This window comes from Microcaecilia unicolor, chromosome 10 (genome assembly GCF_901765095.1).
Source record: "Microcaecilia unicolor chromosome 10, aMicUni1.1, whole genome shotgun sequence".
NCBI classification, from domain to species: Eukaryota; Metazoa; Chordata; class Amphibia; order Gymnophiona; family Siphonopidae; genus Microcaecilia; species Microcaecilia unicolor.
In genome coordinates, this window is record NC_044040.1 from 172,075,550 (window position 1) to 172,092,902 (window position 17,353).

The 17,353-nt window shown below is 42.5% G+C and overlaps 1 protein-coding gene across 1 annotated transcript in view; it reads left to right on the top strand.

The window, feature by feature from the left end:
- The first annotated feature begins 11,897 nt into the window (after positions 1-11,897).
- FBXO36 (F-box protein 36) overlaps positions 11,898-17,353 on the top strand; it is an 84,321-nt gene continuing 78,865 nt past the window's right edge. Inside the window, exon 1 of the mRNA XM_030216097.1 lies at positions 11,898-12,058. Coding sequence (XP_030071957.1) covers positions 11,963-12,058 — 96 coding nt within the window. The 5' untranslated portion in view covers positions 11,898-11,962. The remainder of the gene's footprint in view (positions 12,059-17,353) is intronic.

Below are 17,353 nucleotides of genomic sequence, written 5' to 3' on the forward strand. Positions count from 1 at the left end.
TCCATTTAAGTTAAATTTGATAGAACTGAACTACCATCTACCAGGCCATGATGAACACACAGATGCAGAAATGTAATCAAATTAAGGAGGCTAACAAACTAGGAAACAATAATAGGTGATTTCAATTACCCTGATATTGACTGGGTAAAATGTAACTTCAGGGCATGCTAAGGAGATAAAATTCTTTCATAAAAATTAAGGACTGCTTTATGGAGCAGCTTGTTCAGGAACCAAAAAGAGAAGTACTAGATCTAGAACAATTCTAGATCCAGTCCTTAGTGGAGTACATGATCTGGTGCAGGGGCCACATAACAGTGATCATAACATGATCAGATTTGAGATAATCTCTAGAGTAAGTACACACAGGAAATCCAATACATTAGCATTTAACTTTCAAAAGGAGACATGATAAAATGAGGAGAATGGTTAAACAAAAATGGAAGAGCAGCTGCAAATTTATATCAGGTGTGGATGCTATTCAAAAATACCATCCTGGAAGCCCAGACCAGATATATTCCATGTATTAAAAAAAAAGGGAGAAAGGAAGGCCAAACGACAGCCAGCGTGGTTAATAAGGCATACCACAATGATCCATAGTAAGTACTGTAACACATTACCACTTACTTGATATTCTGAATGTTCCCTATGTAATACCAATTAAAAGTTTTCTCTTTTTACCCGACTGTTTAATTTTATTATGTCATCCATGTTCTCCATGTAATACCAATTGTATCTTTTTCTCTGGAATGGCGAAAGCCATGACGGAAATTGTAAGCCATATTGAGCCTGCAAATAGGTGGGAAAATGTGGGATACAAATAAATAAATAAAAAATGAGGTAAAGGAAGTTATGAAAGCAAAAAGAAAATCCTTGAGAAAATGGAAGACGGATCTGAATGAAAAGAATAGGAAACAGCATAAGGAATGGCAAGTCAACTGCAAAACACTGATAAAGGCAAAGAGAGACTCTGAAAAGAAGACTGCCATTGAGGCAAAAGCATGTACTAAAATCTTTTTGAGGTATATTAGAAGCAAGAAGCCGGTAAAAGAATCAATTGGACCACTAGATGACCAAGGGGTAAAAGGAGCTCTCGGGGAAGACAAGGCCATAACAGAAAGATTAAATGAATTCTTTGCTTCAGTCTTCAAGAGGAAGCGTGGGAGAAATTAACAGTTCCAGAAATGAGATCCAATGCTGATGAGTCCGAGAAACTGAAACATCTCTCTGTAAACCTGGAAGCTGTAATGGAGCAATCTGACAAACAGCAAATTGCCTGGACGGGACGATATACATCCCAGGGTATCGACAGAATTGAAAAATTAACTTGCAAAGTTATTGTTAGTAGTATGTAATTTATCTTTAAAATAAAGAACGGTAACAGAAGATTGGAGAGTGGCCAATGTAAGGCCAATTTTTAAAAGATCTCCAGACATGATCAGGGAAATTATAGACCAGTAAGCCCAACGTCTGTGCAGGGCAAAATGGTAGAGAAAATTACAGAGCATATACATAAGCATGGATTAATGAAACAAACCCAACATGGATTTAGTCGAGGAAAATCTTGCCTCACTAATCTACTACATTTCTTTGAAGGGGTGAATAAACGTGCAGAGAAGGTGAGCCAGAGAATATTATATGGATTTTCAAAAGGCATTTGACAAAATACTTCATGAAAGACTCCTGAGGAAATTAGAAAGTCATGGAATAGGAAATAACATCCTTTTGAAAATTAAAAACTGGTCAAAAGATAGAAGACGGAGAGTAGGGTTAAATGGTCAGTATTCTCAATGGAGAAGGGTAGATAGCGGGGTTCCCCAGGGGTCTGTGCGTGGACCGCTGCTTAACATTTATAAATGTTCCAGAGATGGGAATAACTAGTGAGGTAATTACATATTCTGATGACAAAGTTATTCAAAGTTGTGAAATCGCAAGAGGATTGTGAAAAACTGCAGAAAGACCTTACAAGACTGGGAGGCTGGGCATTCAAATGGCAGATGACATTTAATGTGAGCAAGTGCAAAATGATGCATGTGGGAAAGAGGAACCCAAATTATAGCTACGTTATGCAAGGTTCCATATTAGGAGTCACCACCCAGGAAAAGAATCTAGGTGTCATTGTTGATGATACGTTGAAACCCTCTGCTCAGTGCGCAGCAGCAGCTAAGAAAGCAAATAGAATGTTAGGAGTTACTAAAAAAAGGAATGGAAAACAAAAATGAGAATGATATAATACCTTTGTATAACTCCATGATGCACTGCACCTCGAATATTGCGTACAATTCTGGTCAACGCATCTCAAAAAAAGATATAGCAGAATTAGAAAACGTACAGAGAAGGGTGACAAAAATGATAAAAGGGATGGGATTACTTCCCTTTGAGGAAATGCTAAAGAGGTTAGGGCTCTTCAGCTTAGCAAGGAGATGGCTAAGGGGAGATATGATACAGGTCTATACAATATGAATGGCGTGAAATGAATTAATCCTTTTTTCACTCTTTCCAAAAATACTAGGATTGGGGGGGGGGGGGGGGAGGGGACACAATGAAGCCAAGTGGTAGTAAATTTAAAACATACTGAAGAAAATATTTCTTCACTCAATGTGTAATTAAACTCTGAAATTTGTTGCCAGAGAATGTGGTAAAAGCAGTTAACTTAGCAGGGTTTAAAAAAAAGGTTTGCATCATTTCCTAAAAGAAAAGTCCATAAGCCAAAATTAAAATGGACTTGGGAAAATCTACTGCTTAATTCTAGACTAAGCAGCATAAAATCTGTTTTACTGTTTTGGGATTCTGCTAGGTACTTGCGACCTGAATTGACTAGTATTAGAAACAGGATAATGGGCTCAACAGATTTTCGATCTGTCCCAGCATGGCAATGCTTATGTTCTTATGTTGATCATGTTATGATCACTGTTTCCCAAGGAATCCAACACTTAACTCTTGTACTAAGTCCTACATTCCATTAAGGACTAGATCTAAAATAGCTTACCGGAGCAGTTGCTCTAAGAAGCAACCACTTATGTACAGGAATTTTAATCCCCCTAGCACTTCCTGAAATGGGATTTAACCAGTCAATATTGGGGTAACTAAAATCACTTCACTCAAAGAATCTGCAGAATTGAAAGTCACTATTCACAAACTTCTACAATGTTATTCTGTATCTCAAGAAAGGTCATAAAGAGTAATACCATGCAAAAGGTGGAGAAAAAAAAAAAAGACTTGAGAAACAACGGAGACCCCCCACCAAGCAACTGACAGCATCATACATGGTCTCACAAAAAAAAAAAAAAAAAAAAAAAAAAAAAAGATGATCACTTGGAGCTGTTTAAGAGCAAGGCTGCTCAAGCTAAGTAACATTTTTTTTTATATACACGCTTGTTGAACTAAAGTTATTGTGAATAAAGTGCATTTATTTTTGTTGGTTCAACAACCATCAACAGGAGGTTTTTTAGACCAATGACTATTTGTTTGACCAACCCCATATGTAGGAAACAAGTTCCAAGAGTGTGGTTAAGGTCTAAATGAGGTCTTTTCCTCCTGATTTTATTTTTTTTTATTTTTAATGATCAAAAACATTGAGAAAAGAAACAGTATTTAAATAAGACATTTTTTCTGGGGTACCATACTAAGTTTTATAGAGGTATTCTACTATTCAGATGTATGGTGCTTGGATGTCTCCATACTCAGTCATAAAAAAAACTCCACCTTATTATCCATCTTATACAAAATGACCAAAATAATTTTTAGAGATACAGAATTTGACTTTGGAAAGCATGAAAAAATATTGCTGCACATGAGTCAATAATAAGTACTTATCTTTTGAGTGATAGACTATATCCTTCTTGGAATAATTTTCCACTAATCCCAACAAGAGTTCCCTGTTTCACCAAAACAGGCTGCTTCAGGGGAAACATCTTTTTATAAACACTTTCCAAGATGTCAGCTCTGTCCAAGATAGTTCGCAGTAAGCAACTTTAAGGAACAAACTTTCCGTGCATGGCTTCTCTCAAAATGGTGAAGGGCTTTCGAAAAAAACACCTTCAATATACACCAGCATGATGACACCACCACCTTCCATACATCTGTCCTCAGCACTCAAAAAAGCTTTCCACTCAATCACATTTAACCCTTCAGGTGTAACTGTACATAAGGAAAAAAATCCATCTTTGCTCATGTTGTCTGAGTATACTAACTAAAAATCACCCATTATTAAAACTGTTGCCAAATTTACAATCCTTTTTAATTTCTGTTATCTATCTAATTGTTCTGGCCTGGTACACTAAGTATAGCCCTATGTGTATATTCTTTCTCTTCACACATGGAATTTCTATCCATAAAGATTCCACATTGCTGCTTCAGGCAGAATTTTTGTTTTGTTCAACTCAATTCCCTCTAACATACAGCGCAATCCCCCCCTCCCCAATTTGATTCACCCTATCATTTCAATATAATTTATACCCTGGTAACATACATACATATTTTCAAAGCACTTAGCCTTCCAAAGTTCCACAGAAACCTATGGAACTTTGGAAGGCTAAGTGCTTTGAAAATATGCCCGCTAGTGTCCCACTGATTGTCCTCCTTCCACCAGATCTCTGAGATAACTATTTTATCTACATCTTCATTTAGTACTATATACTATGTTATTGTTTAGGCTTCTAACATTTGTACACAGACATTTCAAAGTGTTTTTTCTTTGCATCTACAAGCTGCTTAGATGTTAACAGGGATAAGTTGCACCCTTAAACAATACTAGCTCTCTTTCACCTTTTTTTAAACTTCTCTATTGCGATTCCCTAAAATTTCTTGTTATAATAGTATCCTTCAAGGATGCCTCACTACTGAGCGACTGTCCACTTCCCCCCACCACTCTACTGAGCGACTGTCCACTTCCCCCCACCACTCTAACTTAAAAGCTGCTCTCTCTCCTTTTTAAATAATGTTAATGCCTGCAGCCTGGTTCTATCCCAGTTAAGGTGGAATCCATCCTTTTAGAATAGGCTTTCCCTCCCCACAATGTCGCCCAGCTTCTAACAAATCTAAATCCCTCTTCCCTTCACCATTGTCTCATCCACGCATTGAGACTTCAGAACTCTGCCTGCCTCTTGGGTCTGCAGCACTTCTGAAAACGCTACCCTGAAGGTTCTGGATTTTAGCTTTCTACCTAAGAGCCTGAATTTGGCTTCCAGAACCTCCCTCCCACATTTTCTTATGTCTTTAGTACCCACATGTACCAAGACAGCCAGCTTCTCCCCAACACTGTCTAAATCTTACCTATGTGACACATGAGGTCCGCCACCTTTGCAACAGGCAGGCAAGTAACCCAGCAATCCTCATATCCACCAGCCACTCTTATCTATATGCCTAATTGTTAATAAATGGCACTATCATGCAGAAAACCAGAATTTGCTTCCCAGTCCTAGCTTTCTATCTAAAGGCCAACCAGAGCTGGACATGATTTGATGTTCACATTCACAGAACCAGGAGGTAGGGGAGCTGCAGTGAAGAACCATCACTGCAATGGCTGGGGCTACAAAAGATTACAAAGACAGAGGGAAACACCCCAGGTAATTACAGATGAAGGCTTATGGTGCTACTGCCCTGCACAGACTTGTTTTGACTGAGCTGGGAACCAAACCTACAGGCCCAAAAACCAATAAACACAACGCCACTCTGCAGCCTTAAACCAGAACAAGTGGAATCGCTATATATTCCACAGCACCTTCATGATTAAAAGTCATCATGCAAGTTGAATCAAAAGTAGTACACACCATAAGTAATGTTTATTCCTATACTGTTAGGCACTACAGTGATGAACTCTGATCCTCAAGTGCCACAAGTCTAGTTTTCAGAATATCTACGTATCTGTGAAATACATAATCTTATATTATACATACACACACATCTGATGATTTGCATTTCTTTACCCTGAAAAGCAAAATCATTTGCTGCACTGAAGGACTAGAGGTCATCATCTCTGCTATAAAGAACAAGAGTCTTAAAAAATATTAATATTTCTCAAGCAATGTCACAAAATATCTTGAAAACGTAAGTAATATGCCTTATTCCACAGCAGTAGTCCACTTAGCATTTCCACAAAGCATGTTTTCCTCTGCACTACCATACAAATTCAATGCATAACACAAACTATGGCCTCAACTGACAACAGTATGCTATAGCTTTCCAACTGTGGGCTCTTCCCAGGACTTCTGGAAAAGCTGCCAAGCAATATAGAGAAAATGTCTCTATCATACACGAAATGCATAGCAGATAGCGCACGATATACTTAGCTATCTATGCCTTTTCATGTGATACTAACTGCTCTGCATCATCTATCTCATATGAACTTAACCCAAAGCAACAGCCTTGTGTTTACTTAAGGCTTGGGCCCCACCTACTTCTCCAAAATGATGTTTTCACTTACCTATTTGTTGCAGAAATTAGCACATATGAATAGTTAACACCCACACTATTAGCGTGCAGTTATTCCTGAATTCAAGAGCTAAAGCAATTTAGTTTTGGCTTCTTTTAGGGCCTATTTACTATCAAGAATAAGAACACAAAAAGGTGGTCTTACACAATGTTTTCACCTACAAGTTCTGCCCATTACCAAATGCCATCTTACCACATTTAAGGTTCCTCTTTGCACAATAGCTTCCTCCATTTTGGGCTTCATGTACTAATAGGTTTTTCCACATTTTAGGCCAAATATTCTATAATCAATTTTTTTTATAGATAAAAATGGGAAAACCATTTTGTGTATCTGGTCCAAGCATGTGTCTAAGAAAAATCGTTGGGGTGGGTCCCTGAAAAATTCTACATAGTCAACAAAACTTTTTAAACAAAGGACGTCTAAAGGAACACCGAAACACCAGAAGGACCGATTGACTGATTATTTTTCATCAAGTCAAAACAAGAGATGTGTCCTACTTAAGACCATTTGTGTCTATGAAATGATGAGTATATTGTGAAATATGGCCATCAAGGGGAACAGTATTTAGTAAAATATCACACTACCCTCTAGGTACATTGTGTAGCGGTGCAAATTGTCCTTACAAGTTTTTTGTAAATCTGTATAGAGTAGCTTTTTTGGAATTCTAAAATAAAGTGATGCAGACATCAGAACACAGGTAAAAAGGATGAAAAGTTGGGATCCTTTTACTAAGCTGCAGTAATAAGTGGCCTTACTGCATCCTTGCACGATAAGGCCATTTTTACCACAGCCAGAAAATGGCCGTTTTTCCATTTTCCCAATTAATGGCCATTAGTGCACAGCCATTAAATATTGCATAAGCCCTTACCACCATCCATTTTGTAGGCAGTAAGGGCTCACAAGCTAATCCCGTGCTAATCAGTGGCCAGTAATGTGGCTGTGTTAACTGATTTGCGTTGTCATGCCCACTCTCCACCCCCAGACATGTCCCGTCCAAGAAAAGTGAAATTTTTAATGCGTGGTTTGCCTCAGCATGCGTCCCCATAGTAAGTCCTTTTCAACTGTGATAAACATACATTAGAGCTTACCACAGATTAGTAAAAGGATCCCAAAGTGAAGTATACTGGTGAAACTTACTACTGATCACCCTACTTTCAAAAACCGCCTCAAGACCTTTCTATTTGGCAAAGCGTATGCATCACTCCCGCCAGGCATCTCTACCTTCTGATCTGTCACATTACTCACCACTGCTCTCTCTCTTTTACTTTACCTCGCTTTGCCTTTTCCCCATTATATTTCTAGGACATTAATTGTCTGACCCCTGACATGCTGTGTTTTTATGTAGATTGTTGTAAGCCACATTGGGCCTGCCCATGGGTGGGAAACTGTGGGATATAAATGCTGTAAATAAATAAATCTTATTGAAACTACATAGTAACATAGTAGATGACAGCAGAAAGAGACCTGCACGGTCCTTCCAGTCTGCCCAACAAAACAACTCATATGTGCTACTTTTTGTGTATACCCTACTTTGATTTGTACCTGTGCTCTTCAGGGCACAGACTGTAAAAGTCTGCCCAGCACTATCCCCGCCTCCCAACACCAGCTCTGGCACAGACCGTATAAGTCTGCCCAGCACTATCCCTGCCTCCCAACCACCAGTCCCGCCTCCCACCTACGGCTCTGGCACAGACCGTATAAGTCTGCCCAGCACTATCCCCGCCTCCCGATCTCGACTAAGCTCTTGAGGATCCATTCCTTCTGCACAGGATTCCTTTATGCATATCCCACGCATGTTTGAATTCCGTTACCGTTTTCATTTCCACCACCTCCCGTGGGAGGGCATTCCATAGTTATGACTAGAGTGACACAGTATATCAAATAAATGAAAATATGAAACTTATTACCTTCCTGCAGTAAAGCAGATAATAGCAGACACCTAAATCTGAACTAAGAAATACAGAACAAAATACTTAAAATTAAATACTAGGCCTATGATAGTATACCCAACAAATGGTTCACATGTAACACTAACAGAATAGCCTGTAAAATCATTTATATATAGTCACTCCTGAGAATCTCTCTTATTTTCAGGGCCAAAAAGACAAAACATGTATTTTTACCCACACAAGACCAGGTAACATTCTGAACCATCTGTCCAGTGTAAACAGTTTCATCTTGTGAAAATCATAGAAAATTGTTCTCTGTGCATGTTCCCTAAATCAGTGGCATAGCCACAGGTGGGCCCACCCAGTGGTGGTACACGTCATTAGTGTAGCTGGCGGGGATCCCCAGGCCCCACCAGCTGAAAAGTCCTCTCTGAAGTTTCCCTCCCCACCCCGTCTCAACCTCGGAGCAGTCAGAAGCACATTTCCAGCTGCCAATGCCAGCAATCCCCAACTCAATTGGCACCCCCGCGCATGCGTGTATAGGGATGCTGGTTGAACCGAGTATGGGGAAGGGGGGCAATGCTGTGTCTGTGGCTGGAAATGTGCTGACTGCTGCCAGACTACTTGGGGAGGACTCCAGAGAGGATTCACCCCCAGGTCCACCAAACTTCGAGGTCTGGCTACACTGCTGCCATAAAAAATAAAAAATAATTTTTGCTGCAAAACAATGTAAATATGGTTTCTAAAGCATGACAGCGACCAATGTATTAAACGCAGCAAATTATATACATGAAATACCTAGTGTACCTGAATGTAGTTCCTTGAGCTACTACTGACAAAGAAAAGCACTAAATCCATGTAAGTAAAAAAAAAAAAAAAATTACAGGATTAAATAGGCATATAAGACAAACCCCTTACAGAACAGAAATGCTTTAATAGGTCAGTTAAACAATACCTAATACAAGAAAACCAATGCATGGGTAAGGTCCTCTCCTAAATTATTTCATGTTGTCTTTAACATGGTGCTATAGAAAAAAAAAACAACAAATGATTTCTCCCTTCAATATACTGGGTATTGTAAATGAATACTGGGTTCATAATAAAAAGTATCCATTTTTAATGAATTTTAGCCTTGGTTACACAAACATTACATTCTCATACAGTAACACCAGATGTGTATCAAAACCAAAATAGTTGTCCTTCAACTACACAGAAAATAAAAATGGGCCTAATGTACAATAAAGTTAAATCAACAAAAATACAAAACCAGCATTTTGTTTACAATTACAGTACCTTTTTTTCTGCAAAGAATTCTAGAAGTATTCTCTCTTGACAAACGTAGGCTCAAATGTAGTACTGAAAAGGCATCTTCATTTTTGAAACAAGAATTAACCATGGAGTATTATATAAAAGCATACCTACAAAAGAAAGGAAAATCAACCAAAACTGGTTAAAAAGTTAACACCTGAACACACGTGAAACTCAAAGGCAGCGCTATAAATATGTTATTTAAGGTTTTCTGATCATCATGTTCTGTAATTATACATATTAACTAAGTCTAACCTCTAGCAGTAGGCAACCACTTCACCTCAGACATTGAAATCGTGTATGGAACTTAAAGGCATATTTCACTATCCTACTGCATTCAAACTATATCGTAGGTGACGTGCAATTCAAATGATAATGACTTTCCCACTTTTGGAAATCTTACTCGTTCACGATGACAAATTCACAATAAAGAAGTGCCCGCCGAAGCGATGAATCTTGGTGCCTGGGCATTGTGTTTACACTTAAACGCACATTGACGTAGCACGATTCGGGTCTCTCGATTCGGCTCCGAAAGCAAAGTAAACATAAACTACTCTTTGTCTGACAAAATGCCCACTTAGGGTTGACTTCAGGCCGAACCAAACATCGCTTTTCTTCCTTGTGTGTAAATGCGACACAATCAGGCCTACTATGCAGGCCTCTCTCACACAAGCAGGACCTTTGTTCCAAACGGCGACTTTTTCTCAAAAACCCTTTACAACTTTATTCGTTTTACAATATGTAGAGACCACGGAGCGTCCGACGTGTCCGAAAGTCACTGTTTCCCGGGCCACAGCAAGGGAGCATTTCCCACTTAACCCCTTCGGAAAGTTAAGAAAAGGGCCCGCTGACTATGAAAAAGCCCCGGCTTTTGGTTCTCTAGTTCATTGGCAGAGCTGCAACCAGAAGCGAACCAGGAGGCAGGCTAAAAAAAAAAACACAGATCATCTTACCCACAGTAGCTGAGCAGTTTCGGGTCTATCAGCAGGGTAATAAAATTCACCTTCCTCCCCAGCCCCGGAAAAGGAGGGCGACCCAAACCAGTCTATGAAAAGAGAACCAGTCCAGCAACAAGAAAAACACTGGGTTTCTGTCTGACCGGGGGGGGGGACCCCATTACACGTCTAACCAGCCAAGACAGGACAGGAGAACCCCCCCCCCCCCCACACACACAGCACCACCACACTTCGATCTTTACACAATTAGGACCCCATTCCCACTTAGAATTAAAGACAGGTATTATTTCGAAATACACATTTTATACACATAGCTAAACAGATTAAAATATCTCTTGTGGATCTGTTCCAGGGTTTCAAAAGACACTTTGTTAAAAACTAAAAAAAAAAGACAAAGAAAGGGGAATAAACAAGTTGGCTGAAGTTCAAACGCTGTTTTTAAAAAGTGTGTTAGCTCTTCCACAGGCAGCCTTTTGTTTTCACGGTTCCCAGCAATCGGTTCGGGCTCCGACTTGCTTTCACTCTTTAAGAATAAAATCGTTTCGGGTTTACTGTTAGAATAACCACTTTTTCACTAGTCTCTTCGTAATGGAAAGGCGAGTTGCCATTTTGTTATTTTCACTTCCAAAACCCATGTCCCCATTACCCTTTTTTTTTTTAAACTGCTTACATCACAAAAACAGGAAAGGAACTCAATTCAATAGATGACAACAGTGTTTTGAGGCTTTCAATTCTACGCCCATTACTCATGCTAAAATAGAAGAAAATGCAAACTCCGGAGCTCCCCTTGGGCTTTAGGTAAAGGAATCTGTCAGAGCTGGGCCGTACCTCAGTGACTTTTTCGTTTAATTTACCTAGATTTGTTCCACTTCCAATCTCCCAGCTCTCCCTTCAATTATCAGCTGAAGCCATACAACTCGCTTCGTACTCTTCCGCCGGCTCCACACGCGCACTACTTTTCCGACTGCGGCCCTAAACAGCAAGCTCACCCGGCCTTACGGCTCTTAACAGCGCCGACCTATCCACCCGCCACACTTTCATCCCCACAGCCCCCTCTCCCGGCGACTGCCCGTCTACGTAATCCTAGCACCTTTTTTTCGGCCTCAGAAAATTGCGTTACTGTGGCTGCCAACGATGCTGTTCCGCCAGGTCATAACCTCTCACTCACCACAACTGTTTCCCTCAGGTCGTTTTTCTTCAGGGATTTTTTTTTTCAAGTAGTACAGAATAAAGGTTTCTTATTTGTCGCCTCGACAGGTTTCTTTGAGTTGTTATCATTTAAAATGGCTGGAATTTATTTCGTATATCTTTCTTGGCTGAATGACCTTTAAAACCCGCCTCTTCCTGGTTGCCGTGGAAACAGTAACAAGCGTCTTATCATGGCGTCCCTGCTGCCTGAATGTCTTTTTGATGTGTCTAGCCAAGCTCCAGCACCCAGCAAAGACTTTTACCAGCTTGTGATAACCAAGACTGAAGTAAGTATTCGAATTATATGCATCTCATAGAAGAATGATATCTCTTCATTAAACTGTTGCAAGATAAGTCCTTCACTTAGCGCTCAGGCAATTGATATCTTTTTCTTACTTCCAGGATCTTCTATACAGTATGCTGTTTTTTTTTTCCACATAGACATATAATTCTTTCACTTTGAATTCAGCTTCACCCAATTTATATTTTATTTATTGATAACAGTTTTTTGCAGACAAACGCTTTTAAATGTATTTTTATGACTTATTTTTGGTGAACATATTTTAGAAACCCTGCTTTTCCATATGTCCCTAATGGCTTTGGTTTTCTGCTAATCTTTTTCCTTTAAAGATTTTTGTGTATGTAGATATAGATATATTACGTTGATTTCAGCTCTGTTTGGTTGTATTTTTTACATGCAATTGTGGGCAAATCCTTATGATTTTATAACAGATCATAGACACCAATGTGTGATAAAATAGTTTCCCTAAGCCTTCAACAATAGTGTGTAAATGCACTCTCATGCTTTTTTTTCAGTTGTAGCTCAAAGCATATAAGGTATTTTCCTTTCTACAGAGGGATTACAATCTAAGGGATCCTTTTACTAAGCTGAGGTAAAAAGTGGTCTTATCACACCTTTGCACAGGTTTTTCTTCAGCATTTAGGCAATTTTTACCACAGCCATTTTTTGCATTGCCTTTGTTGCCATTAGTACATAGCAATTAAAATAAATTAGCACATGTACACTTACCACCATCCATTTTGTAGGTGGTAAAGTGCTGTGGAGGATTTGTAGCCCATCTGCATATCCTCACAGCCTTCTCCGGGGTTCCTCCCAGGTCCACCCCGATCCACTCAGGGCCTTCACTCTAGAAGCCTAGCGCTTCCACCAGCTGCCTTCCAGGTGCTGTGGAGGACTTGTAGTCCATCTGCATATCCTCTTAAACTTCTCCAGAGTGACTTCTACGCAGAGCCGTAGCGAGGGGAGCTGACACCCGGGGCGGGTCGCTGCTGCGCACCCCCCCCCCGGGTGCAGCACGGCGCACCCTCCTCCCGCTGGAGCGCACTCCCCCCCCCCCTGGAGCGCATACCTGCGGCGAGGGACGGGCGGGAGGGCCGATCCACCCCAACTGCACGTTGCTGGGGTGTGTCGGCTCTGCACTGGTTCACTACTACTACTACTACTACTTAACATTTCTATAGCGCTGCTAGGGTTAGGCAGCGCTGTACAATTTAACATAAAGGACAGGCCCTGCTCAAAGAGCTTACAATCTAAAGGACAAGTGAGTAGACGATACGATGGGGGCAGTCAATTTGGGGCAGTCCAGATATCCTGAAGGTAAGAGTTAGGTGCCGAAGGCAGCATTGAAGAGGTGGGTTTTAAGCAGAGACTTGAAGATGGGCAGGGAGGGGGCTTGACGTAGGGGCTCAGGAAGGTTGTTCCAGGCATAGGGTGAGGCTAGGCAGAATGGGCGGAGCCTGGAGTTGGCAGTGGTGGAGAAGGGTACTGAGAGGAGGGATTTGTCCTGTGAACGGAGGTTTCGGGTGGGAACATAAGGGGAGATGAGGGTAGTTAGTACATTTGTAGGTAAGAAGGAGGAGCTTGAACTGAATGCGGTAACGGATTGGAAGCCAGTGAAGTGACCTGAGAAGAGGGGTGATATGAGTATATCGGTTCTGGCGGAATATAAGACGTACAGCAGAGTTCTGAACAGATTGAAGGGGGGATAGATGGCTAAGTGGGAGTCCGGTGAGGAGTAAGTTGCAGTAGTCAAGTCGGGAGGTAATGAGAGCGTGGACGAGAGTTCGGGTGGTGTGTTCCAAGAGGAAAGGGCAAATTTTGCTGATGTTGAAGAGGAAGAAGCGACAGGTCTTGGCTGTCTGCTGGATGTGTGCCGAGAAGGAGAGGGAGGAGTCGAAGATGACTCCGAGGTTGCGGGCAGATGAGACGGGGAGGATGAGGGTGTTATCCACTGAGATAGAAAGTGGAGGAAGAGGAGAAGTGGGTTTTGGTGGAAAGACGATGAGCTCAGTCTTGGACATGTTCAGTTTCAGGTGGCAGTTGGACATCCATGTAGCAATGTCGGTTAAGCAGGCCGATACCTTTGCCTGGGTCTCCGCAGTGATGTCTGGTGTGGAGAGATACAGCTGGGTGTCGTCTGCATAGAGATGGTACTGGAAGCCATGAGATGAGATGAGGGAACCCAGGGAAGAGGTGTAGATTGAGAAGAGAAGGGGTCCAAGGACAGATCCCTGGGGAACACCAACAGATAGCGGGATGGGGGTGGAGGAGGATCCATGGGAGTGAACTCTGAAGGTGCGGTGGGGAGAGATAGGAGGAGAACCAGGAGAGGACAGAGCCCTGGAACCCGAATGAGGACAGTGGTGGCAAGGAGTAGATCATGATTGACAGTGTCAAAAGCGGCGGATAGATCGAGGACGATGAGGATGGAGTAGTGGCCTCTGGATTGTGGCAAGGAACAGGTCATTACAGACTTTAGAGAGCGCTGTTTCTGTCGAGTGTAGAGGGCGAAATCCGGATTGAAGTGGATCAAGGATGGCATGCGAGGAGAGAAAATCAAGGCAGCGGCTGTGAACGGCACGCTCAAGTATGTGGGAGAGGAAGGGTAGGAGGGAAATGGGGCGGTAGTTGGAGGGACAGGTAGGGTCAAGTGATGGTTTTTTTGAGGAGAGGTGTGACTACGGCGTGCTTGAAGGTGTCAGGGACAGTTGCGGTGGAGAGAGAGAGGTTGAGGATATGACAGATGGACGGGGTGACAGTATAGAGATGGTGTTAAGTAAGTTGGTGGGGATGGGATCAGAGGAACAGGTGGTACTTTTCGAGCAGGAAAGAAGGCGAGCGGTTTCCTCCTCGGTGATGTCTGGAAAGGAGGAGAAAGAGGCCTGGCTTGGTTGGTCGAGGGTTAAAGGGTGAAAAGGAGGAGATGGTTTGGTAGTGAACTCAAGGTTGATCTTTTGCACCTTGTCGCGGAAGTAATCGGCCAGTGATTGAGGGGAGAGTGAGGGGGGGTAGGAGCGGAGGGCACTTTGAGGAGGGAGTTTAGGGTGGCGAAGAGATGACGGGGGTTGGAGCTGAGAGAATTGGTCAGTTGGGTGTAATAGTCCTGTTTGGCAAGGAATAGGGAAGAGTGGAGGGAGGATAGCATGAATTTGTAGTGAAGGAAATCTGAATGGGTGCGAGATTTCCTCCACAGGCGTTCCAGCAGATCGGGTGCAGGAACGAAGGTAGCGGATGCAAGGGGTCAGCCAAGGCTGGGGATTAGTACACTTTGTGGGACGGGAGGTGGATGGAGCGAGGGTGTCCAGAGCAAAGGAGAGAATGGTATTGTATGCGGAGACAGCCTTGTCGACAGACTCGGAGGACAAGATGGAGGGGAGGAGATTGGAGATACAAGAGGATAAGGTGGGAGGGTCAATAGCCTGGAGATTCCTGGAGGTAGTGGTTAGAGTTGGACGGGGCTGAGGTGGGGTGTGAAGAAGTGTGAAGGTGATCAGGTGATGATCCGAGATAGGAAAAGCTGAAGTGTGGAAATTGGAGGGGGAGCCGGAGGAGGAGAGGACGAGGTCAAGACAGTGGCCGTCTCGGTGAGTCGAGGCGGTGGAGCATAGCTGGAGGTTGAAGGAGGATGTTAGAGTGAGGAATTGAGACGCGTGATGGTCGGATTGGTCATCAACGTGTATGTTAAAGTCTCCGAGAATGAGTGACAGAGATGAGGGTTCAAGAAACATGGAAAGCCAGGCATCGAAATCGGTGAGGAAGGAAGAGAGGGATTTATTAGGGGGGCGGTAAATGACTGCCACTCTGAGTGGCAATGGGTAGAATAGCCGGATGGAGTGTGCTTCAAAGGATGAGAAGCAGTGAGACTGCGGTAGGAGGAGGGGTTGGAAACTACAGGAGGGCGAAAGTAGTAGCCCGACGCCTCCACCGCGGCCAACTGGGCGGGGAGTGTGGGAGAAGAGATAGCCTCCATGGCGAAGGGCCGAGTCGTCCGGGGAGAGCCAGGTTTCAGTTAGGGCGAGCAGTTGAAGGGAACGAGAGATGAAGAGATCGTGGATGAAGGGCAGTTTGTTGCAGACAAAGTTGCAGGAAGTAACCTGTTCCGGGGCAGAGAGGGCAGTGCACCAGCGCAGAGCCGACACCCCCCAGCGGTGTGCACCCGGGGTGGACCGCCCCCCCTTCCTACGCCACTGCTTCTACGTTTACCCCGATCCACTCGGAGCCTTCGCTCCAGGTGCCTAGTGCTTCCACCAGCTGCCTTCCAGGTGCTGTGGAGGACTTGCAGACCATCTTCATATCCTCACAGCCTTTTCCAGGGTAACTCCCAGGTCCACCCTGATCCTCTCAGGGCCTTTGCTCCAGGTACCTAGAGCTTCCACTAACTGCCTTACACTTTGTATTTTCTCTCTGCTATTTCTAATGACTCCAGTACAGTTTCTCTTCTTGGTACTGCCCTTTCCAATCTCTTTCTCCATTTGAAACCACTGTATACTGCAGGAATGCATTGCCCACCTTCTGCTTTCATCATCTCATCATCCCTTTTGTCTTCTCCCTTCTCAGCTCTCAACCTTCAACATTTCCTTTCTTTCATTCAACCATCTCCATTTTATCTGAGTCCATCTTGCCTTTGTTGCTGTCATTTATTTATTTAATACATTTATACCCCACATTTTCCCACTAGTTGTAGGCTCAATGTGGCTTACATAGAACCGTAGGGAAGACTACAGTACAGAGAAGTACAATTAAACAATGTAAGAGTAAGGTAATAGACAAATAGGTATCATTTAAACTAGTAAGGTAGCAAAAGATAATACAAAGTTACATGTTAATAAAGTTGATGAATCTTGCTGAAAACCAGGAATGGGTGGGTTAGGTTGAGTCAGGAAAGTAAGCCTTTTTGAACAGGATGGTCTTCAATAATTTTCTAAAATTTAGATAGTTCTGGGTTGATTTTAAGGATTTGGGTAAAGCATTCCATAGTTGTGTGCCTATGTAGGAGAAGTCAGAGGCGTAGGTAGATTTATATTTAAGTCCATTACAATCAGGATAATGTAAATTTAGGTAGGATCGGGTTAAACTGGAACTGTTTCTAGGTGGTAGGTCAACCAGATTAAGCATGTATTCGGGAACTACACCTACTCTTCTCCGTACTCTCTTGCTCCTTCTCTTGCTCTCCAATGGGGATATCAATCCCAATCCTGGTCCTCCACATCAGCTGTCATCTTATATGTGCAGGTTACAATGTGATGTCTCCAATCTAATTTCTGTTCCTCTCCTCTCCCTT